Source organism: Heterocephalus glaber, unplaced genomic scaffold, assembly GCF_053883595.1.
Source record: "Heterocephalus glaber isolate CG9 unplaced genomic scaffold, H.glaber_assembly_v1.0 deba00000071, whole genome shotgun sequence".
Lineage (NCBI taxonomy): Eukaryota > Metazoa > Chordata > Mammalia > Rodentia > Bathyergidae > Heterocephalus > Heterocephalus glaber.
In genome coordinates this window covers 21,208,341-21,232,437 of record NW_028258137.1, presented here as the reverse complement: position 1 = coordinate 21,232,437, position 24,097 = coordinate 21,208,341, and the positions used below count along the sequence as shown (strand labels likewise).

The 24,097-nt window shown below is 37.2% G+C and overlaps 1 protein-coding gene across 4 annotated transcripts in view; it reads right to left on the bottom strand.

Moving 5' to 3' along the window:
* Cdh11 (cadherin 11) overlaps positions 1–24,097 on the bottom strand; it is a 159,142-nt gene that overhangs the window by 28,767 nt on the left and 106,278 nt on the right. For all 4 annotated transcript variants that reach the window (XM_087205609.1, XM_004843114.4, XM_004843113.4 and 1 more), the window contains 5 exons: positions 17,754–18,154; positions 13,632–13,926; positions 10,655–10,774; positions 8,638–8,805; positions 5,140–5,327 (listed from right to left, as the gene is read on the bottom strand). In XM_087205609.1, the coding sequence (XP_087061735.1) occupies positions 5,140–5,327; positions 8,638–8,805; positions 10,655–10,774; positions 13,632–13,926; positions 17,754–17,981 (999 nt within the window). In that variant the 5' untranslated portion in view covers positions 17,982–18,154. The remainder of the gene's footprint in view (positions 1–5,139; positions 5,328–8,637; positions 8,806–10,654; positions 10,775–13,631; positions 13,927–17,753; positions 18,155–24,097) is intronic.

Below are 24,097 nucleotides of genomic sequence, written 5' to 3'. Positions count from 1 at the left end.
TTGACTTACTTATTACTGTTTTTCCAGTTCTTTAAATGCAGAGCATCTCAGAATAGCACTAATTTTTAATATATCCATTGTATTTCTCAATATCTCTTTTGGGAAACTAAAATACTCCTCTTTAGCTAAAATGTAATGGTGGTTTTGTTTTCATTGGATTCATGTTTAGGTTACCTTCTATTAGTGGTAAGTGATAAGACAATGAAGACAATCCTTACTTTTAGAAAGAATGCATATATGAAAAATATTGTTCATCTAAAGAAAAACAAGGATTATCAGTACAGATTATTATGTAGATATGGAAGTAAACAGAGAGGAAGTATTTAAATGGCTGCAGTATAGGAGAATTGATGGTAAACACTCCTTAATTTTGAGTCAGAGAAAGTACAGTCAATCTGTCAGCAAAGGGTAAAAGTAAAATTGTACCAAAGAAATGAACCCTAAAGCCTAGGAAACAACTTTCTAATTAGTACTCTGGATGATTACCAAATGTTTGGAAAAACTTTTCTTTTTCAAGGCAGGCATCTGCTTGACAGGCTGTTATCATTTGCCTGGCAAACACTTATTCTGACTGGGCACAGGCCTGAGGGGCTTAGTCCTGACCTAGTTCTGCACAACTCCAAACCAAGGATGACCCTAGTTTCACAAAAGTTAAACACATTTAACATTCCTGACACTTCTCCTATCACCCTAACACGTCCATTTCCCACAGTCAGGGAACACTGCCCTTTGCTAAAGTTAAATCTACCCCCGGCCTCTTCATCATCCTGGGTGGGATCTGGCAGCACCCGTGTCCTTGGCTGCATTACTGAGTAGTGGAAATAAATGATATTTATAGCCTAAAGATATAAGATTGCTGCAATCTCAGAAATCTCTGTAATTACTAGTTAGAATCAAAAATTGGTACATGATAGTACTGAGGCTGGGTAATTTGTAATCAGGTGAAATTTTTTCAATCTGTTGATGCCCCTGTAACAGATTCTTTTGAACTTCATGCAAGAAGATGCCTAAAAACCTAACCCACATTCTCCCTGCATAGCCCTATTGATGCTGAGGACAGTAACGTCATGCTGCGATCTAAAGGACAGATTCCATCCGAATCATCCCAAGCTAAAATCTTCAATGTCCTTTCACAATCTGCTGAGATTCTATTGAGTCTTCTGGCAGTCAGACCAAGCCTCATGCCCTTGGCAAGTCCTCCTCAGCAAGCCCAAGCTATCTGGTGTGGCCTCTGAGCTGCCCTTCTGCAACCCTCACTTCTCTCCCATGCTTGGTTGGAAGCATCCCAAAGGACTCCACTGAGTCTTGCTGATCTTTGCTGGTCTTTCCTCTCCAAAGCCCAAGAATGGCTGCATCAATGAAAAAATCTATGCATCAATCATTTTGACTGAACAAAGAGCAGGACTGATAGATGGATAACATTGAAGCATTTATTTACAATTTATCCCCTTCCTCCTTCCAAAAAGGATTTGAGGTAGCTTCCCATGGGAATATTTATATCCATGTTATGAGTATTTAAAATAAAGGTAAATGAGGCAACACACTGCAAGAGCCATAAAAATCTTAATACCCCCCTCATTTACTAATCCCCACCTCCAAAAATTCTCCCTAAGGGATTAATTCAATAGAAAACCCAAACAAACAAAATTCAAAAATGCATAATATTTGTTAGATATAATAGAGGGTAATATCTAATCTGGGGAACTATGCACATGAAACATCAAATCCAACTGGGAGATTTTATTAAGGAAATAATAGTCCATCAATAGGATGAGATGTTATGTAGCCATTAAAAATGATTATGTATATTATATAATAGCATGTAAAATGTTTATGATGTGACATTAAGTTAACAAATAAGCTCACCCTATGATTGCAACGGTCCTAAATGTTATGTATCCACATCTATATACATGTGGACAATGAATATAAAGAAAAAATCAGGCATAAACATAGTTTTATTAAAATAGAGAATATTAAAAATGCCTCATAATACTGCTGTAACTCTGCTTCACAAGTTTATTTGGTTGAAAACAAACAGTTGAGAAACTGGGCTGGGATTTCTTTGCAATAAGTGGAATTCCTACTTGTTCAAGGGTATTGCAATGAACAGACTGGATTTTCCTCCCATGTCTACCAAAACATCTTAAAGCTTATCTGTATTTTACATTTTCAGCTAACCACCTGGAGATTGACCGAATACTCTGAGGGTAGGTTCTCCTTTTTCACTGTTAAATCCTGATATCGAGTCTAAACTCTAGAAACATAAATTATTTTCTAAATGACTCAAAAAATGAATGAATCTATCCACTAATTACTTTTTGCAATTCATCTCTTTCACTACCATCCCATTACCTCTTCTGCCTTCTTTGGTTCTTTGTCATATATCTCTTGAATCCCAACACCAGTTTCTCAATTGGTTCTACTCTATTTAAAGACTAAATGTACTGCAATTTCCTAAATATGTTCTATTTTCACAGGTTCCAGTCCTTCATGAACTCTTTTTTTCTGTCTTTTCGCTCCTTATCTATTGAGAAAAGTGCTATTCAGCTACCAAGATTCAACTCAAGAACTGCTCCTCTTAGAAATCATTCTTAACCTATATCATACTTCTTTGTAGTTGATTTTCTGCTGGGGAGTGATTTTTGAGCCATTCGCTACAAGGCTATTTGCTGTGTTTTGTAACACGAATATCAAGACAAGGTGGAGTGAGTGCTTACTGACCTCCAGTGAGGAGGAGCCTGGATACAGCCTAACATCTTACAATGAACACGATAAGACCCTTCAAGAAAAAAATCACCCAGCCCAAAATGTCAACACTGCCAGGACTTGGGGAAGACAACCCTCTATTTAACTGTCATTTTCACTGAGCTACCCTATAAAATTATGATGTCCTTCTGACCAGGACTCCATTTCTTTCACTTTATATTTCCAGCTTTTACTCTACCGAGGTTCTACCTAACAAATAATAACTCAATAACTCTTAGTGGAAAAAATGGATAAATTAATAAATGAATGAAAATATTATATTAAAGGATATCTTTTAAATTCAACATACTTGCATGATTTCGCCACATCCTTTTATATTATTGAATTGGATGTCATGACTTCCACAGTATTCGCATTTTTACTGTTTAATTCACCTTTGATTTTTCCCCCCAGTGGACACTTGGAACTTTATGCAACAAGTGTAAGCAAATGTTCTTTTGCAAATGAAGTATTATCTTACATTGTCTTAAACCAAAATGTTAGTGCTATTTGGAAGACTGTTCCATTGCCAGTAATAAATACACTAAATTGAGGGAAAGCATACAAATTAATTACATACAGATAGCTCATTTGCCATGTGTGAGCTCCAAGAGGGAGATTTAAATCTTTTTTGGTGCCCGGGATCGAACTCAGATCCTTCAGCTTGTGCAGCAGGCAGAGAAACCACTGAGCCAAATCCCCGGCCAGGGAGATTTAAATCTTTCAGGACTTTAGAGTCAGAATGTCTATTTATGCTCTGAATACATTGAAAATAGGTGACAACCTTAACATAACCAACTACCCAATTCCTCGAGCAGCAAAGAATGGGAAGCAGGAATACCTGGTCTCAACGTTCATATGTCAGTGTCAAGCAAGGGGGATAGTCATATTAATTAACACAGTAAGTTGACAGCTCGAGGCTACAAACAATTCATACAGTTACTTTTTCAGAAGAGAAATCAGAGGAAATCACTACCCCAACCCCATGTGGAAGAAAAGCAGGCTTCCTCTGTCAAAGCATGTATGAATTAGTGGTAAGTGTCCAAAGTTCACCCCAAGTTCTACACCTTCCATTTTCTTTATTCTTTATCACAGTCATTTTCTACCTTCTCTGTTCTGTATCCCCTAAATATTCTCCCCGAACCCCATAGCTTTAACTATTTTAAAAGTCAGTTGCCTGGAGCATGTCCACCCTTGTTTCTCTCCTGAAAGATTCCCCCAAGGACCCACCTTTCCCCACCCTTCTCTTCAACTACTGGTCTTTCTATTGATTCTTCAAATTAATTTTTCATCAATATTACTGTCCAATGTTTCCCATCACACCAAGAAGCTTAATATTCATGCTCCAAAATCAAATAGAAAGTGAAAAGGCTTGATTAAAACCAGTACAATCCCCTCATCCAATTCAGATTTAATGCTTCATACACTTTGAAGATGGAGAAGTGTTGATCCCTAAGAGATAAATGGGACAGGTGCATTTTAAAACACATTGTAACTGATTCTTCACTTGAAAATGAAATCATAACCGACTTTCCCTTATTAGCTTTTTCTGGCTTAGCTATTTCCAAAATGTTTTAAGTGGGAAGATGTTACAAAATATGCTAGGTGTGAATTTCATGTCTGTGACAGTTATTAAGTCAAATATTTAATCCCTCTGAATCCCAATCTCAAAATTAAGTTGGAAGTATCACTGTTCATTGTGATAATACTATTTTCATTAAATGAGTATTTTCACGTTAAAAATAAATGAGATATGTGTGGGAGATTTGGTCCATGTCTGTCCAACAGGTAGTATTGATAGATGCTATATTTATTTTAAAAAGAAACAAAAATGGGAAGAAATAATGTACTTCTCTTTGTAATGAATTAATTTAAAAGGCATCTTTCTAATGAGAGTCCAGCTGACTATGAGGACAGTTCCATTATTCTTTTTTCTCTCTGCACAATTTAGTAAGCAAAGCAAGAGGGGATTGGTTTAAATTTCACAGAGGGTCCAACAGTGTGGTGAACCTGGGTTGTGTGAAATGAGAGAAGTTCTGAACACCTGATATTAAAAGCTTCACTTGGGCACAGTTAAAGGAACTCAGGGCTGCTCCTCTAATGTCTATGTGTCTCTAATGTCTTTCCTTCTGTAGAAAAAGTGTGCTGTGCCAAAACATAAGAGAACTAAGCAGCCATCTCAGGCAGGCATAGTCAGCCCCTTTTGTCAGGTCCCTCTGCAGTAACAGAAAGAAATACAGCTCTGCTAGCTCTGTAGAGCTCAGTGCTCAAGCACAAAGCGAGGTCAGCCCCCGCTCACCCATATTCTCATTCCTCCACCTTTGGTTCCCTGTTACCTGCATTGTTGCTTGGCAGCGAAGCCCACATGCCCCATTCCTCACCCTAACTCACCTTTTTCAGCTTCACCACACCCTCCTGTGTTTCATAGTCTGTTGTGATTTCAAACAGTTCCATACCATCTCCATCAACAATATTGTATGTGACTAAGCCATTTTCTCCAATGTCTGGGTCTTTAGCTTTCATTCTTCCTACTTCCTCCCCAGGGACAGCTGCTTCTGACACAGACATCTGGTATACGCCTAGAAGAAGAAGAGATCTACTTTTATTTTCCTTTTTATTCGGCAGCTGTAAGATTTCAGATTGCATTGAATCCCAATAAATTTCTCTAAGGGTTTGAAATTGAACTTTCTATTGATTGAAAACATGAAAGAACAAAATAGATTGAAGGAAGATCCCAGACGGCCTGCTCACCAAAAAAAAAATGCATTCTATAAAGGATGATAAAATAATATTAGGGTCCTGGATGAAACGCTGGGGTCACCTGCCACATGTGAGGAAGGCAAACGATGTTCAGTTACATTTCTCAACAGAGAACGATGGAGATCATACATCTTGTCATACTGTCAAATAGTTGAGTCTTCTTTTCATGTCCTCAGGATGGTCTATGAAGTTAATGTCAGGTTAACTTATGGCACAGCCTAGTGCCCACGAAAATAAATAAATAAACCAAAATGAAACTAAAACAAGATAGCTTCTTTATTTCAAAACCTCAACAGTTCCATGTCTATTTTAAAATCAAATGCAAATTTTGTCTTTCAAGATCTTGCCTCCACTATACTTGGTTCTCCTCTTACTTTACCTCCTTTACCACTAGTTCAAGCATGATATTCTCTGAAAAGATTTCCCATGGTTTATTCTTATACATTTATATGAATTCAATATTTCTCAGGAACCTAATATGGCCAGGTACTGTTCTAGCCCCTACAAACTCCATAGTAAGCAAAACAGTCATGATTCTGTCTGTAATGAGGCATACTAAAAAGAAAATAAAACAGATATATACATATTCTCATATCCCTGCTAGGAAACTAAGACAGGAAACCAAAACTAAAGATGTTAAGGGTTAAAGGGAAATGAACAAGTACGTGGTTGTGTGTATAAGTGCAAGATTGTGTATAAGTGTGACGTGTGCATGGAAATACGTGAGTTGCATTTGTGGCTGTGAAAGTGAGTGACTGCACAGAGAGTAGGCGCCACACAAGTAAGTGTGTATCTAAATGTGTTATGTATATCTTTGTGTGAGCATGATTATGTGTGTGGATGAATGTAAGTTAATATGTATGCTTGTGTTAAATATGTGAAAGTGAGAAAGAGAAAGAGGGAAAGAGATTCATTTTGAACAAGGTAAGCCAGAGAAGACTTTCTGTAAAAAGAATAGTATCTGAAGGCCACCGAAGGGATTGAGCAGGACAAGCCTGGGGAGAAAATGTCTAAGCAGTAAACATTACAGGTTCAGGGACAGCAGATGGCAATGATCCCAATGTGGGAACACCCTGGATATATACGGAAGTAGCAAGAGGACAAGAGGCAAATGAGTCTTCCGTTAATAGAGAAAAGCATGTAGGTTGGCTGGGGCTCAGTTGTATAAAAAGACAGCATTCTAGATGACAAAGACTTCAAGTGTCGTTTAACTTCAGGAAGCCACTGGAAAGTTTTTAGTGGGAGAGTGAGATTTGACACTACCCTATTTGCATCTTCGTATTTTAAAGATACTCTTTGTGGGGAAAGAAATATAAGCCAAGTCACCGGACTCACTATTTACCTCTTTGGGCTTTAGTTTCTTCTGACATAGACGTTATCAGTTGCAGTACTCTACTGATATTTTCAGTCTGGATTTATATTCAACTTAATCTCATATGCTTTTCATACTAAAAGTATGGTGGGAAGATAATTACAAATGTATGGGAAGTTTTGAAAAACCTGTTATAAGATGATTTTCTCTAAATATCATTCAAATTTATGACTGTAAAACTGGTCCATCTGGGAATAGTAGCAATATAAGTCTACGCTACAACTCCCTGTGAGCAAAGGCATTAATGGCTACTCACTAATCCTGCTTGGCCTATCCCTTCCAGTGCACCAAACAATTGTACAATTGTACAGTGGATACTGTGGAGTTGCAGCTTTTAGAATATCATATGAGACTTTATCTTTCTGGAGATGCTGAACCTTGTACCTGGAGAGGCAAAGCATCTATTCTGGGACCCTAGGAGAACTGAGGGACCCTTCCTTGAGCTCTGCCTTGTTTCCCTTTTGTAGATTGTTGTCTTTGGATTTCTTTGAGTAATTATGGTACCTCCCTGATGCTATTTTTCATTGCTTTCTTTGTTCTTTCATTTGAAAAATGTGCTCTGGTATCATTCTGGTATTATACACAGGGTCCAGTGAAAAAGACCCCTTCATTGTGGAAAGCCCTCCAGTAACAGTGGCACCATACTACACCTTTGTATTCCATATACATGAATAGATTTGTGTTCAACTTCCGGCTTGGCCGTGTTCCTTTGGCCACATTGCTTTAGCCTTGTTCTTCTGCACTTTATAGACACCTGTTTTATCTTTAAAATGTAGGCTTCTGAAGAGATTTACAATATTAGTGACAGCATTAAATGATGGCATGGGTATTTGTAATTAAAATTATTAATTCCATTTAAACATCATTTTTCTTTTTAATTTCCTCAGTAATTCTACAAATTTTGTAGAACAACCCAGATAATAATGTCTAACATTTGTTGACAACTTATGTCAAGTTTCATTACAAGATTTTACACTAGCTTGCTTACGTTTAACAATAATCCTATTAATTAAGTAGTGTGGAAGACTTCATTTTGCATTATTGATCAAACCAATGTTGGTCATCTGACTTTGAGGAACTCTGCTTAAATTCTGGCATTATTATGACTACACTGCAAAGGAAGTTATATGATTTCTGAGGCTGGTTTATGAAAGGCAATATAATTTCTGCCTAGTTTGCTTGAGGCTCTCATCTTCAGACAAAGCCAGGGAGAGACCTACATATAGAAGAACCGACAGTACATAAGAACTTGCTAGCCATGTAAGTAAAAAACCCTGAAAGTCGGTTTTCCATCCCAGTGGAGTTGTCCATAGATGATGCTGTGAGAAAAAAAGAAAATCTGTCTCCTCCAAACTTTGTACTTATGGAAAAAGAGAATGAATATTATTTTGAAACACAGGTTTTGAGCAGTTTGTTACACAGTAAAAAATAACTTATTCAAGTACTGTTATATCCAAGACAGAGAAAAGTTCATTAAGATTAGATCACATTACTAGTACCTATTAAACAAAATACCTAGCAAAATTGATATTCTGTCCCCAAGGTCAGAACATTTAATGTTTTCTTTTTCTCCCACTACCTCTACTCCATTTCAGTTGTGTTATTATTGTTATTTTGTTTTTTGCAAGAATGACGTAATGACCTCTTAGTTTTGTAGATTTTTCTTTTTCAAAGCTGTATAAGGCAGGAAGGGCAAGAGAAGATGGGGAGCTGGGTGTGGCAGGGTTGAACAGTGAAAACTAAGCCCACCTACTTACTCTGAGGAAACTTTGGTGGGTTGTCATTGACATCGGTCAGAGTGATCATCACTTTGGTAGTTCCTGAGAGTCCACCCATATGTCCACCCATGTCCTTGGCCTGGATTACCACATGGTATTCCTCCTTGGCTTCTCTGTCCATGTTGGGGAGAGCTGTTCTAATGATACCTGGGCAGAGAGCAGGAAACATGACAGATAATCATTTATAACAGAATACAACAAGAACAAGTTTTGGACACTGGGAAAGTAAAGATGAATAAGATAGCTCAAGTCCTCAAAGAAAATTTCAATATGATAAATGTAACCAAAAGCAACTATTCCTAAAGCATTCTTGTTTTATTCAAGCAAGTCATAAAATTACTTATAGAGCATTAATTTTGTTTTATTTCTCTATACATGCGAGTAATAATCTCATTCTTCTCATGCATACCATCTCATGTATATGTCAAGTATGTCATCCCTGAAGATTGAAATATTTCAATGTTCACTGCATAGATATCCATAACCATATTTTGGACTTCTACCAAAATCTTTTGGAAATCATTTTCCTACATGCAATTATTACAAACATTTTTATACTCTACATTGTGAGTAAGAGGAACATATTTCATGCAATATATTCAAATGTTAACATTAATTTTTGAAAGCGTGAACAAATGGGTTAGAACTATACACAATGCTTATGCAAATTTTTACTGTCTAAAATCACTTGCCGCTGACAACAGTAATAAATTGGTGATTGAATTCTTTGTGATCCCTGAATACTGAAACATCATTTTCATGAAAACTATGCTTACTTAAATCTCTAGGGGATTTATGGGTGTTTTTCTTCTCTGTAGTTAAGGTAACACTTGTACTAAAAATATAAAAACAACACCGAGGAAGGCTTAGTATTCCCTGATGTTGGTATGTTTCTGAGCAGTACCCTGGAATTTACCGGCCCTTGTTTTCTTTGTCTATTAAATAATTTGATAGATTAAAATTGGTAGTTATTAACCATGAGTTCTTGAGACAAAGGAAGTTGAAGTATTTTTTAACATCTCTCTCAAAATTCTAGATGAAGTCCATGTTTTCCTCAGTTAACCTGGAAAGGCTAATGGCAAATGTCTTTGAAATAATCATAGCAAGTAACTCTATAAATTATGTTCTGAAACAAGTAGCTACAAATAAATGAATATATAAGTATATGGAAATTATATTAAGTAAAAGAGCAAACTCTTCAATTGGGAGACTATGTGTATACATACATATATACATTGTATACATACATATATACATATGTTATAAATTTTAATGATAATAAGTGACTTCTGTTTGTCCTCATCTTTCAAAAATATGAGACAAATTGTGAGGGAAAAAAAGGTCCCTGAGAAAATATCATGGATGAGCAGATTCATAGGATTTTAGTCTTTGTTCTAGAGAGTTAAATTTGGTATAAATTATGTGAAACATTTTGGGTTTGAGCTTTTGTTTGTATATTTATACATTTTTTGTTACTCTTTGTTTTTCATAAGAAATGTACAGAGCCTCCTCTCTGTGTGACAATGTCCACTGAGAATCTATGACCACAGCAAGAGAGGTTGGGAATGTGCTAGCTCTTAAAACAATGTGAGTAACAACAAACACCTCTAACACCCCTAGTCTTGAACAATGATCTTCAAAGCATGCTTTGACAGCTGCCTGCATTTATACCAGGCTCTAATTTCTATGGTCTCTTAATTTGGATCCACAGTTCAAGATCCTTCTAACATTAATAATGTTAAGTTTAAAGATTATTTGTTATTTTTGTATTGTGAAATATGGCCTGAAACAATAATAAATATGTTTCGTTGCAAGCCAGCTATACACGAGGACACGCATAGAGTGTTGAATCTTCACATTAATCCATTTAGGTGGCCTTCTTTGGTCCCCTTTTATATATTTGGGAAAATTGAAATTTAAATAGGTTTAGTGAGCAAGCATGGACTCTAATTCACAACCTGTCCTAAATCACAATAGCAGCAGCATTCTACAGTACCTGTCTGTGCCTCCACTGAAAAGTAAGGTTGTCCTTCAAGGATACTGTACACTAACTTGGCACTATTTCCATAGGTGGGGTCATCTGCATCAGAAGCTGTTACCTGGATCACCGATGTTCCTTAAAAGGAGAATGAATTAATTAGTAGCATGCCTTTAACTTTTCAAATTTCATTATTGTTTATAGAACCTCATTATAAAATTAAATCCAGAGGAAGCCCCCACAATTATTCAACATGCTCTCATTTTCCTAGAATTGAGATGCAAAACAATCTTCCTTCTTTCCTTTCTTCCTTTGTTTTTTCTTTCCTTTCCTTTTTCATTCTCATAGTTGAAAACCAAACTTTCTATATTCATAGTATATCCTGCTCTGTGTAGTAGTAAAAAATCATGATATGAACATTATTGCCAAATATTCTGAGACTCGTGCAATTGAAATGTTGAATTTATCACATAATTAAATAAAAATCTTCCCAAAGAGTATAATAAATGATAATTAATGATGAATTGCTTTTCAAGAAAGGACAGAGTACAATCCTCCATCTGTAGCAGAAGAATAAATATATCATTTTATTGTTGCTTTCCATGCCATAAAATCATTGCTAATACTACATTTTAATTAATTTATGGCTATAAATACTGTATAGAATGTTGTTTCCTGTTAGTATAAAAATTTCATCTTCCCACCTCTAAGAGGTCTGGTACCCATGAAACAGAAACTACCATAGACACATGGTGTCTAAGGCAAGCCTTTGTGGGTCGGAATTTCAAGAAACCATGGAATTGAAGAAATGTGGGATTCTGATTTTTTTTCTCTCTTTAAAAAGCCCTTGTGTTCCTTGCTGGTCACAACTAACAAGTATGTGGAGTATGGCATGTTGGTTTTCAGAGTGAGGAAAGAGGAGTTAGAAGGAGAGATTTAGAAATTATACAATTTCTCTGTTCAAGGCATCATTTGGGGCACATTCTATGTATACTGCCAGCATTCTTTTTCTATTAGTAGTAGTATCAGTAGTGTGTCTGCAAGCATTCTCTCCTACTTGGTATTTCACATCCATTTATGCAGGGGAAATTTGGTGTGAGAGGTATGAAATTATACAATCTCTTTCACCAAGTTGTTTATTTCCAGACTCAGCAACTTAAAGCCAATCAGGCAAGTAGTGACACCCAAGTTTTTCTGTGTAATTCTCACCAGAAAGGCAAGGTTCCATGTGGGAGACAAGAGGCCCACTTACAGCACTTCTAACTACTCTTTACGAGGTTGTCAGCAACTTTTGCAGGAAATACAAGCAACTTTCATTGTCTTCAAGTCAGTCTTCTGTACTCACTATTTCATACAATCTTTTTTGAGCTCTTCCCACACAGCCAAACAATATTCTAGGCAACAGAGTTTTATAAAGGAGAATACCTTTATGCTATGCTAGGGAAATTACTATTTTTGTACTTAATTTACTTCTAGAACTCTAATTGCTTCACAAATCTTTGTATTATATTTATATTTTATTTAAGATTAATCTTACTGTATATTAGCCTCTTTCCGTAAATGACAAAATGAAAATGTAGAAAGGTACAAGAAGATGTCTGGGTCCACATGGTTGAGGTACAGCAAAGAGTTAGTTTCAGTACTGTCTGACAATAAGACTGCACTGTACTCTCCCATGCCTTAATAGGGAGCCTAGGTACTGTTCTTCACCATCAAGGAGCTCCCAGAGGTGAGAATAATGACAGTTCCCCTAGAGTATCCTTTATAATGACTGTTTTTCCAATCCTAACCCTCCACCCCAATGTTCAGTTCCTGACACTACTATTTTATATGTATATAAATATACAGATTTATTTGATGTCTGTTGTCTCTCAGAATCTGCATGTGAATATCTAGAAAATAAAGGACTAGACAAGAAAAGGAGGAAGGAAGTAGGTAGGAAACGACCCAGCTTGACTTTCACATAACATGAGAAGAACTCTAAGAGGAGGACACTATCTTGTGGCATAAGGGCCTCTACATGCAGAATGGAAGGACTTGAGGTTCCAGAGTCGTAGGTAGTTCTCTTGATGGCCTTCTCATAGGCGGTGCTTGGTTTTCTAATTTGTAAAATGGGTTGCTTTTCCCTGATGAGTCTTAAATTCATTTGAGATCATCTGATCAGACTCACTCCCTGATCAGAACAACCCTGTTCACTGTGTGAAAGGCAATGTCTCATGAGGCATATTCCTCAAAAGACCACTACATATTCTATAAAGCCAAATAATGGTTTTTCCCTGGAGAAGGGGCTAGTTAATGAAATCCTTCAAATTATATATTTTCATAATGTGTCTTCCAGCACACTGAAAACACACCTAGTTCTGAGTCAATAGATGATGGCATGGTGTTGTAGCTAGGTGTGTATGATGGGTGACTTACCCTAGATAAATCAGAAAACTTGTTTCTGGCTTGGGTTTCCCCAAGCTGTAAAATATGGCTAATTAGACTTACCTCATTAAAAAATTAATCACAGCACAGATTAAATAAAATAGTGGATGTGAATCATCAATTAACACAATGCCTATACACAACAAATAAAACTGTTGCTCTTACTTCATATGACCTACTCAATGTGTCATATGACTAGATGCATATTATCTCCAGTCTTACAAAGCCAGGGATTATCCTCATTTTACAGAAGAGGAAACAAAGGCTAAGAGACTAGATGTAACTGGTTCCAAGTTATACACCTAATAATACAAAAGTCAGGGTTACCTAGGCCCAATCAAATTATTCCACTTTCTCCACCTTTGTTCTTTTTAATAAGTTCAGTCTGCAAAACCTCAAGCCCATTTTAAACATCTGAAATTTCACCTCTGGAGACAAACATTCTTAGCTGTTGTCTGGGCATTGCAGATAGAACCTAAATTCTATTTCCTGATTCTGGAAGACAGACCACAGTGCACCCCTCCCTGCAGTCAGGGTGGCAATGGAGCCAATCTTCCCATTTACGTACCCACATTGGACCTTTCAGGCACGTTGGCATAATAGATCTCATGTAGAAACTCCGGTGGGTTGTCATTAATGTCCTGGACCTTGACAATGAATGAGGAAGCTGGCTCCAGTGGTCGGTTTGTTTCCCTGTCCACCGCTTGAGCCATCAGTGTATACTGGGCTTTTTCCTCCCGGTCCAACGTCTTGGTGGCATGAATGTTCCCTGATTTGTCATCAATCACAAAAATGGTTCCAGCTCCTTCACCTGAGAGAATGTATTTAATCTTCCCATCACCAGTGTCAAGATCAGAATGCAGCTAGGAAAAGAGAAGTCAAGATTTGTAATTTCACAAGAGAGGCAGTAGGGAGATACAGACCCACTTACGTGATGATTGCTATAGTATGCGCGCACGCGCACACACACACACACACACACGTCTTAATATTTATTTTGAGAAAATACGTATATTTTTAAAACTACACATGAAAAATATATGCAGTGAATCTTCCTTTCAGTTCTGTCAACCATTCCTTCACTTTGCCTGCTCAAACATCGTAACTGTTAAGTTTCTTGTGAGCCATCTAAGAGACATTCTACTCTATGCATAGAGTCTGCAGAGTCATATACACTCTATTTTTTACATATTGTAGTGCCTTAAAGCACACATCATTCTTCACCTTACCAGTTTTCTCTAACAGCAAATTCAGGTGCCCTTCCATACTATACATACAGATGTACCTCACCCACAGAGTGTCATTATATCTCTTAGCAGTCTTCTCCAAAAGTCACTTAGATTGTTCCAGGCTTTGCTACTACAAAAAATTCAACTGATCACCCCTTTCCAGAATTCCTGCTATGCAGCACACAGAGTCTGAAGATCTGGGGATGTGACCTTCAAGGAAGAAGGGCCCATTGCAACCCTAAAGGTAGGGTGGATGGGATGGGTTGATAGACATGCAATTCTTCACATCCTTAAAAGAACCTTAAATACCCTTGTTCTTTTCCTCTCTTTGAGAAATCCTGGAGATAAGATGGCACTTGCCTGAAGCCATACTTTTCAGGCCCCATAAATCTCTTTACCTCCAATCCTGGGCCTTGTTTCCCTCACTCTGCTCTGTGTTTTGGAACACAGAACTCTCCTAAAGACTTCATGAGTTTCCTGCAGCAATGAGTCCCTCACTCTCCTCTGTTATCCAGTCCCAATTTCTGTAGCTGTCATATTAATCTGGATTCCTTGCCTTTCACTATGCCCTTCGTGGGAAAGGTAAGCATGGCTTTCACTGTGCTCATAACTTTCTAGAGTAGCCAACTGATAAAAGCCCTCATTTCTACTTGCTATGTAAGAAAACCCATCATAAACTAAGTAGTTTTATTCAAGTAACTTTTAAAATAACAAAAATAATATTGATTACTGTTATTAGCTCCACTTAATATTAATATATTATTATTACTGGAATTTTAATTATTACTAAGAAATCAAGGCCTAGCAAGCTTCCCTAGAGTCACAAAGCAAGATTGAACACACTGTTTTAAAAATTCTTGTGTTATTATAATTTCCCAAAAGATATCTAATTGATTTGCAGTGTTTCAGTGAAACACTAAATATTTCAGCTTGAAGGGATATATGTATATATAAATTATAATTATTTATTTACACCATAGGTTTTCTTAGAGGGAAAAAAGAACACTTTCCGAATTTGTTATTTATAACAAGTCATGTGTTATCCCAAAATAATGACTACTAACACAGCGACATATAAAGTTATCTTATGGACTACAATGGATGGACAGAGTTACTCCAGTCTTCATACAGATTTTCTCAATGGAGGCTCGGCCCTGCACCCTAAATCTAAAGGCTCCCCAGAAAGTTTAAGATTCTTTGTCTCATATTCCTGTTTAAAATCTCTGGAAAGTTAGAGGGTTAGTCCTGTGAATGAGGAACAAGAAATACTTGAGTGCTTAGTCACTGAAAATTTCTGGGAACTTCATATATTACCTATGAATTTACCAATCTCATAGGAGTTAAACTGATATGTTTCATGATAAGTCAAATGAATGAAAATTCTACAAAACATATTTCTTGTTTTTTCTCTACTTTGCTTTCAGATTTGAAAGCTGAATATAAATTTTCTCTTTTTTTCACTCTTACAAAGATGATCTATATAATAGGCAATAATGTTTACTAGGTTCCACAGAGAAAGCCCTTTGGGAAGCCACTGAGTGCTATGGAGGGATGGGGGTGCTGAAGCCAACAGTCAATTCCTAACTCCAAAGATGGATAGCTTCCCCCTCTGGATAGCACAGCATGACACAGACTGTATTTGCTGCAAGAAATCTGAAAATCTATGCTTTGCCAAATTATACTTTTTCAGGGAATCTTAAACTATTCAGCTGTTAACGTCATCAAATCAGAATTTGTTAGAGAACAAGCCAACTCCTCTGTCCCTCCTGTTTATGCAGAACTATCCCAGCTTTATTTCCACAGGATGATCTACAAGATCTAGCCACTTTTCTTTTTTCCTCATCCACACTAAAATAAGACTGATTCTCAAATGCCTAGCTTTTGAACACCATACACTCTGAGTGCTTAGGTTTTTTCCTCTTTTCCTCCTTTTTTTCTATGTTCCCTTCTAGTAGGCACCACAACTGCTACATCTACAAAGATGGCAAAATTTGTCCCCAGCTCCTGTCTTCAGCACCTTACAACCCTAACACCAGCCACTGCTCCCCTGTGAGAAAGTCTCAAAACACAAGTTCTATTTTCTCAGAATAATGCTTGCACATCTCTTCCCATTACAAAGCCACACAGCCCCTTCCCAGGCCAAAGTCTTTCCATCCTCTCTGAGCACATAACCCACTTCCTCTACTTAGCAAATTCTTCATGCCATTTATTTCCTTGTGTTTCTGTTTTGCAAGACCATATCCACATCCTTCCATTTAGGGTGTAAATGAATAAAATTCCTTTGGTACAGCTTTTAAATAGGTGTTCTTAACCTCAAACAATATTATTGAGACTATCATGAATTGTTTCTAAGTAGCCCCATAATATAAATATGGAGTTCTGCTCTCATGATAAGGGACAACTAAGATAAATGTGTTTGAATCCATGGGATCAGAAGTGAGCACCTCTGACATCTCTTGCCTCAATTTCACCTTTACTGACTATGTCTTGTTCTTCCTTGAAGTCACTAGTCATTATCCTGTTCTCCATGAAACTGTCCTTCATTTCTCCTAAATGTTACCTTGCAAATTCATAATCACTTACACTGAATTTAGCTACCTTCGTGCTCATTTTAGTTTTTCTTTTAGAATTGCATAGGTAACTCTTTCTCCCTACATTCTGAGCTTCTTTTTCACCATCTGTCTCACACTGCACCTGAGTGAGTAGGCTTGCATTTCTTAGTTAATGTCACTGTCATCTGAAAGATAGCTGCATGCTTTACCAAAAACCATAGCAGGAAGTCAGTTTCCCAAATGTATTTTGGACTCATTTGCATTATTTTTAAAGAAGCTATGAAAAGAATGCATAATTTGATTAGTGCTAAACATCTGGAGTCACCCTCCCAAGGTTTTTATGATCCCTAAAGCAAGGAGGATAAAATTACCCCTACTCTATGACAAATATTCTTGTTAGAGAATGAGCAAACTACTAAAGCAAATGGGATAAAATCACATCCATGATGCAAAATATCTTGAGCTCTGGTGAAGAAGACAGAAAAATAAATAGCCATGTATGACACAAAAGAGAAAGCGATGATAAAAAAAAAAAAGGGTACTGAAGTTATGAGAACAAAAAGGAGGGGTATCCATTTGGCAGTTAAGTTATGGTCAGAGGAAAGCCTCTTATCTGGAAAATGATTAAATAAACTACAGTCATTTCCATTTCAGGAGACTATTTAAGTAGCCATTATGAGTGGATTTTTTATTGTATAACATTAAGTGGAAAATGGGAGTATTCTCAACATGGGTAAGTGTATGGATTCAGAAGAAAATGATTGTAAGGATGTATGTAGACTGATGTTAGGTCTTTACTGACGATAGATTATTCATGTTTTCCCTTTTAGTTTTCCTTTTCTATTGTCCATATGCTACTACTTCTGTGGTGGAAAAAGATAGATAAATACTGAATGAAAGCAACCTTACCCTGCCCACAAGCACAGGATCAGGCCCAGTGTACTCCTCTATCACGAAGAATTGGTTCCAGACCCAGCCTCTCTTAGAGCGCTGCAGCACCTGCCCTTCCTTGCCTCTCTCTTGGTGCCCATGGAATGAGGGATGCAGGTGGCTTCGTCGCTCAAGGGCAAATGCCTGGCTGTGGCACAGCATGCTCAGGCACACCAGGGCAGCTTGTAAACAATAGTTCTCCTTCATTTTTGGTTACGTGGTAGGCACAAGGGAATGCAGCTGTCACCCCTTCCACCAACCAAGTGGCAGTTCTGTCTGACGATGGCTTCCCAGATGCGTCAAGCAGACCTTTCTTTGAATGGAATGTCTTCACTTTCTGAGCACATCACGTCAGGGCTGCCTACTTCCCCAGTCAGCTTCTGCAAGCAGAGACAGATTTGATTAGCTGCAGGCTTCATTCTCACCTCATTTCATTACCAGGTAGTAAACATCACATTTGAGTATTAGTTTTACCACTTGCCAGAGCTGGGCAAATTGACTTCTTTGAGCTCAGCTTGCTCATTTCTGAAACAGAGGAAGAAATGGTATTGCAAGTTTCTCCCAGGGATTAAATGAGTAATGCATATAAGTTGCTCAGCACAGTGCCTGATCTATGATAAGCACTCTGCTTTAATCTGTTATTATAATTGGTCATAACCATGCCTGGCTATGTTCTAGTAACAGATAAATTTGGGGCATTATGGAAGCCCAGGAAAGGACACAGGTTCACCCTGGAATGGCAGAAGCTAAGCAGTTAAGAGAGACTTGCTAGAGGAGGGCACAGCTGGTCTCAATTCTGAAGGGACACCATGCAGAAGGAACAACATGTTCCTAAGCTCAGAGACAGTAAATACAGACAGTATATCCCCAAACCTTAGCATTATTATGAGGTATAAGGAAGATAGTTAGTGGACATTGCTAGAGAAGGGAGGTCAAGGGAGATCCCAAAGAACTATGATGATCACTAAGACATTTTGTTAGAGGACTAATAGGTTATCATTGACCCATTATTGTGTCGATTAGGACTACAGTAATCTATAAATCTATAACAGAGAGTCAATGGGAAAAATTTGCTTAGCTGGTCAGAGGAACACCCAAGCAGTCCAATATTCTCTTTTACAAAAGCAGTCTTACAAAGGATGCATTATAAGCTCTCTAACCAGGAAAAGTAATAAAACAGGATGCCATATAAGTACTCCAAAAATCTTGTTTCTAACACCCAACCATGATGCAGCTATTCACCAATATCAAGAACAAGCCATTTATATTTTTCATCTTTCTTCTCTCCAATTTCTAACATCTGTTTCTTCAGTATGTGTAATATTCCTGGTGCTGGAAACTTAATTTTCCCCTTGGAATCACCTCTTGTTTGGTTCCCTCTTTTAGAGTGCCACCGTTTCTGTTGGAAGAGCATCACCCTTCTAAGCAGTGCATGCAGACCCCAGACCCCGGACATCAACCCAGCTCCCAGAGCCAGATTACCTCAACATCACCCACCACCATCACCAATGTGAGGGATCTCAGAATGTGGCTGTGCATGGAAGAGGATATATTGATACCAAGAATAAATTTTCATTTCAACACTGCTGGGTCTCAGTGGAACTGGCAAGCCCAATGAGCAGAGTAGGAATACTGCTACAACATAATTCTTTGCCTTCTGGTTTGGATAAAGCAGGAAGGAGAGAGCACAGGTCTTGGCATAGTGGAACGTAAGTAGACTTGGAGATCAGATAGACCTGGGTTGAATACCATTTGTATATCTTATGATCTAAGTGACCTTGTGGACGTCATTCAGTCACTATGAGCCTGTGTGATCTTCTGCGACCAATGAGGATTTCATGGGCTTTTATATAGTGAGCTGGGTCTCTTTCTGTTTTCACAGAGTGCTGTAATCCAAGCCTTCCAGTCTCAGCAAACAAAGGTGACCTTGCCTTGCAGATGGGGATGCCCAGAAGAGGGTAATAATGTACTTTCTCCAAGAGAGAAACTGATGAACAAAATTACACAAGATTCTGCAGCCATCTGGCCTTAGGATGGACTAGGAAATAAGAGAATTGGAGGAATTCTAATTTGTTGATGCAGACCCCTTCCTTTCTGGGGTACTTGACTCTGTCAACTCAAGCCTTTTTGTTTTCTTTACAATATGGCAATATGTTACCTAGGGAGGCTGCAGATGTACACTTAATTTAAGGTGTCCACTGCTATGCTCAATCCACTTTGTGACAGTATTGTTAGTCCTTTTTCAAAGGATAGGAGTTGGATACAGATACTCTGGGGTGGTAAAAGCTGTGAAGAGGAAGAGAAGGATTAGAAAGCAGTGTCATCATTTAACAGCTTCACCTTCAAACTCAGCTTTTTAATAATACATCAAAAGCTGTTTCCAGCAATCAAAACAGACTTCATGGAAATAGCACAGAGGAGAGGAAAGAATCTAAAATGAGCAATGGGAAGCAGTAAGAATATCTCTAGGTTTAAGTGAGGAAGCTAAAGATTTGGTCAGGAATCTGCAATAAACATATCACAGAACCTGTTCAATGCCTCTCTGCCTCTTACTAGGTAAAATGAAGTTATTGAGTGGAATTCTCTACAAGCAGCTTCTATCTTCATATTCATGGTTATAGTTCTGGTGAGAGATTGTGAGACATTTTTTCTAATTAACATACTGTATTTTGTTTTTGGTAGTACTGGGGATTGAGGTCATGGCCTTTGCACTAAGCTACATCCCCAGCCCTTTTTTTATACTTTTTGCTTTGATACAGAATCCAATAAGTAGCTAAATTGGCCAAGCTATCTATTCTCCTGCCGCATCCTCCCAGAGGATGATTTTGGGATTACAGTGGTATCCACTACTACCATCCCAGGCTTGGAGATACATTTTATATATATATACATATAAGCTCAAAACAGGCCATCCATAAATTTGAATGTATGATTTACCAGATATGATGAATTCAAACTGAATGCTGCATCTATGGAAACTCAAGAAGAAGCAAGAGAAAGGAAGAGCATATGGTGCAGCAAGATTCCTGCCCATTTTGTACCATGCCAAGTATTAAGTGTTCATTCACATGGTGATAAATTATTCCTGCATATAAACTGTGAAGTGTGTTTGAGAGAAAGGGTTTTAATTGAAGTTGATATTTCTGCACTTCTTTCTACTGGCTGTCATTTTGCTATAAAGCACAATTATTTCTGACACTAAAGTGCTGAAACTAGATGATGACTTTTTTCCCCTGTATAAAAAAATTCTAGCTTAATATTAATGAGTTTAAGAGTTTCCAAATGACCAATAAACAACAAATCTTACCCTTTTTTAAAAAAAGATACACTTATTTATTTTCTTATGTTGGAATTGAGTGCAAAGCCAATTTGCCTTTAAAAGTAATTGGTCATATTCATTATTTTTAAGTGACTGTGCAATATATAAAAGTTATTTTAATTATTAGTCTTAGTTTCATGCAAGATAAATTTTAAGATTTTTGTTTATTCACTTTCAGAATAAAAATATATTTAGCAAATTATTTTCCTAAGAACTTGACAAATATTAACTCATCTACTGATTTCGGTAACAATCTTATAAATGAGCAGCTTGAATCTTCTTATTTTAAATAAGGAAACTGACCCCAGTATAAATTAAGCCACCTGTGTTAGGTTAGGTTTTGGTAATACCAGAGCTGGTATTAGAACCCATGCTATCTGGCTCTAATATCTATTCTTAACTACTAAACAAACAATACCATTTTATGGCATTTGTTTGTTTCTGAAGTGCATAAGGAAATGATACTAGACACTGATAAAAATGACAACCATGAGCTGCCTGAATGTGGGACGTCAACACTGGAATTCAATGCAGACAAATTATATGACTATGGTGAAAATATTAATAATAGTAAACATTTGTCAGGTATTATCTGCCTAACATTCTTGTAAGGGCTTTCCCTGAGTTGAGTCGCTAAATCATCACAGTAATCCACAAAATAATGGTACTATTATTTCCATTTTACAGGTAAATAGCTTGTGGTCTATCAAAATTACATAACTTGCTCAAGGTTAAAGAGCCTAGCAAGTGGAGAAGCTGAGATTGAACCTTCATGCTGGATTGGAATTCTGTATTCTTATCCCAGAAATCCTATTCCATATTGCTTCAGTAAGAGAAGACAAAAGATCAAACAAAAACACAGTCCTGTAGATAAACAATAGCCTTATCATGCTAATAATTCAAGTTTCAGCACATGGTGGGGTCTCTCCCCCCAATTCTTAAACTAACCAAAAAGAGAAAATATTCTATAGTAACGAGCAAAGTGAAGATTCACAAGAAGTGATAACATCGGTTCATAGTCCACCAACAACACAGTAAAACCATGCTTTAACATACATATTGCACAGAACTTAATCTTTGGGTTTTTATTTTTAAATCTCTATTTCAGAATTTCTAAGTGTATAGGTTAAAACGATATATTAAGGAGTTTTGTCTTGCTTTTGTTTAAAACATTCTTCTAGGATCTAAAGAACTGATCCATGTGCTCAGAGCTGGAGATTTTGCAGGAATCACACATGAAAATTAATAGGACACCGACCTCATAAGAAGACCTTGACGATGGTAATAATTAGGGAAATATATCAATGTTCTAATTAGTTTCAATAAAGACCCCCAAGGTAGTTCTTGAACAATCCTTCCATTAAAGCACTTTCCAGCAGTATGCCAAGATGTCTAAGCATTGGGGTTCCACTAAAACATATAGGAGTACTTTATTTTATGATGAAGGCACATTGCTTGGAGGGAAAAATAAATGTTGTTGAAAGTCACAGGAGTAATAACATGACAGGAAAATGGATTTGCAAAACCACCGGCTCTAAGTAGAAAGTTCACCTCTCTATCTTGAGAGCAGATAGCCCGTCATAAGCTAGTGTGCCTTGAGCATAAAACTCTCTTGCTATGCCTGCTTTTGTCTCTGTGAAAGAAAATGACATATACGGGTGTTTAAGTATATTTGGACTCCTGCTGAAAATTGTTATCGGGTAGAGAAAGAAAGACAAAAGCACTTGGCAAAAAGTAAGCGGATTTGGTTTTTCAGCTTTCTCCTCCCCACAGAGCTGGAAAGATCAGACAGGCTGACCCATTCTTTTTATTTCCAGGTAGCTAATTTACAGCTAAAGACAAGTTATCATTACATTAAGAATATTACCCAGGCCCTCACCAGAACTCTCAAAATCCCATTCTGTATCTGTAATGTGGCCTTGTTGGTGAGCTCAGGGACTCTGGTCTCCCCTTCAACAAACACAGCTTTGTAACCAATCGGATTCTATTATGCAAATTAATTCAAGCATATTTTATTCCCGTTCAGATCTCATCACTCAGCGCTGAGCTGGTCTCCTGTTTCAAGTCAAATCACAGGAATTATGCCTTGGCTGTGAAAATCATAGAGAAAAGGGAGAGGAAGTATCGCGAGAATTATTGAATCACAAGTCTTCATCCCTCATTTCTACACTTGGAGCAAGGCATAAGCTTGGGGTAATTACTTCTCAGATACAAAATATGTATGGGAAACTGTAATCAGGTTATGACATATGTTGCTTTACTGTCTAGTACCAAAGTCAAATTTTATAATATACAATAAACAAGACCCCTTATCAAAGATAGGGATATTCTCTAGAGGTGAATGAACTGCTTCAAAGGTAAGTCTAATTCTTTGCTTCTGGAGAATAGAGAATGACAGGAGCTCAATTTTGGAAGATCACTCACGACCTGTGTGTCATGATGACCTGGGTCTAAATCCCAGTTTGGGCAGTATGCTCAGGAATTGGCATACACCATTTTATTGTGTTTTCAACAATTATTGTATATAAATGTCATTTAGATTTTATTTGTGAGAAAACTGAAGTTTTTGTTTGTAAAATAATTCCCTCAAGTACAGCATGAATTGTTGGGAGTGTTACAATTCAAATTCAAGTCTGTGTTATTGCAAAACCTACCTTTGGCTTTGGAATATTTTACCTAGCTCTCATACTCTTAAGCAGTCATGTTCTTGTTCTTCAGTACAAGGAAATTGCATAATCTGTCTTCAAGGATCATTTTAGATCCCAAATTTTATTTGATACTGAATGATAATCTTTGTTAGATGTGAATTCCATGTTCTTTCTAAGGATGTATAATTGGACTTTATATCCTTAGGGTTTCATTACCACAAGGTATCACTGGATTCAAATTTAAGGCCCCAGACCTTATAGTTTTAGAATCCTTCTGAGATTATTTATCTCTGTGAGTAATTAAATCATCTTCAAATGATAAAATTATTATGTACAATGTGTGCAATGAAGCATTT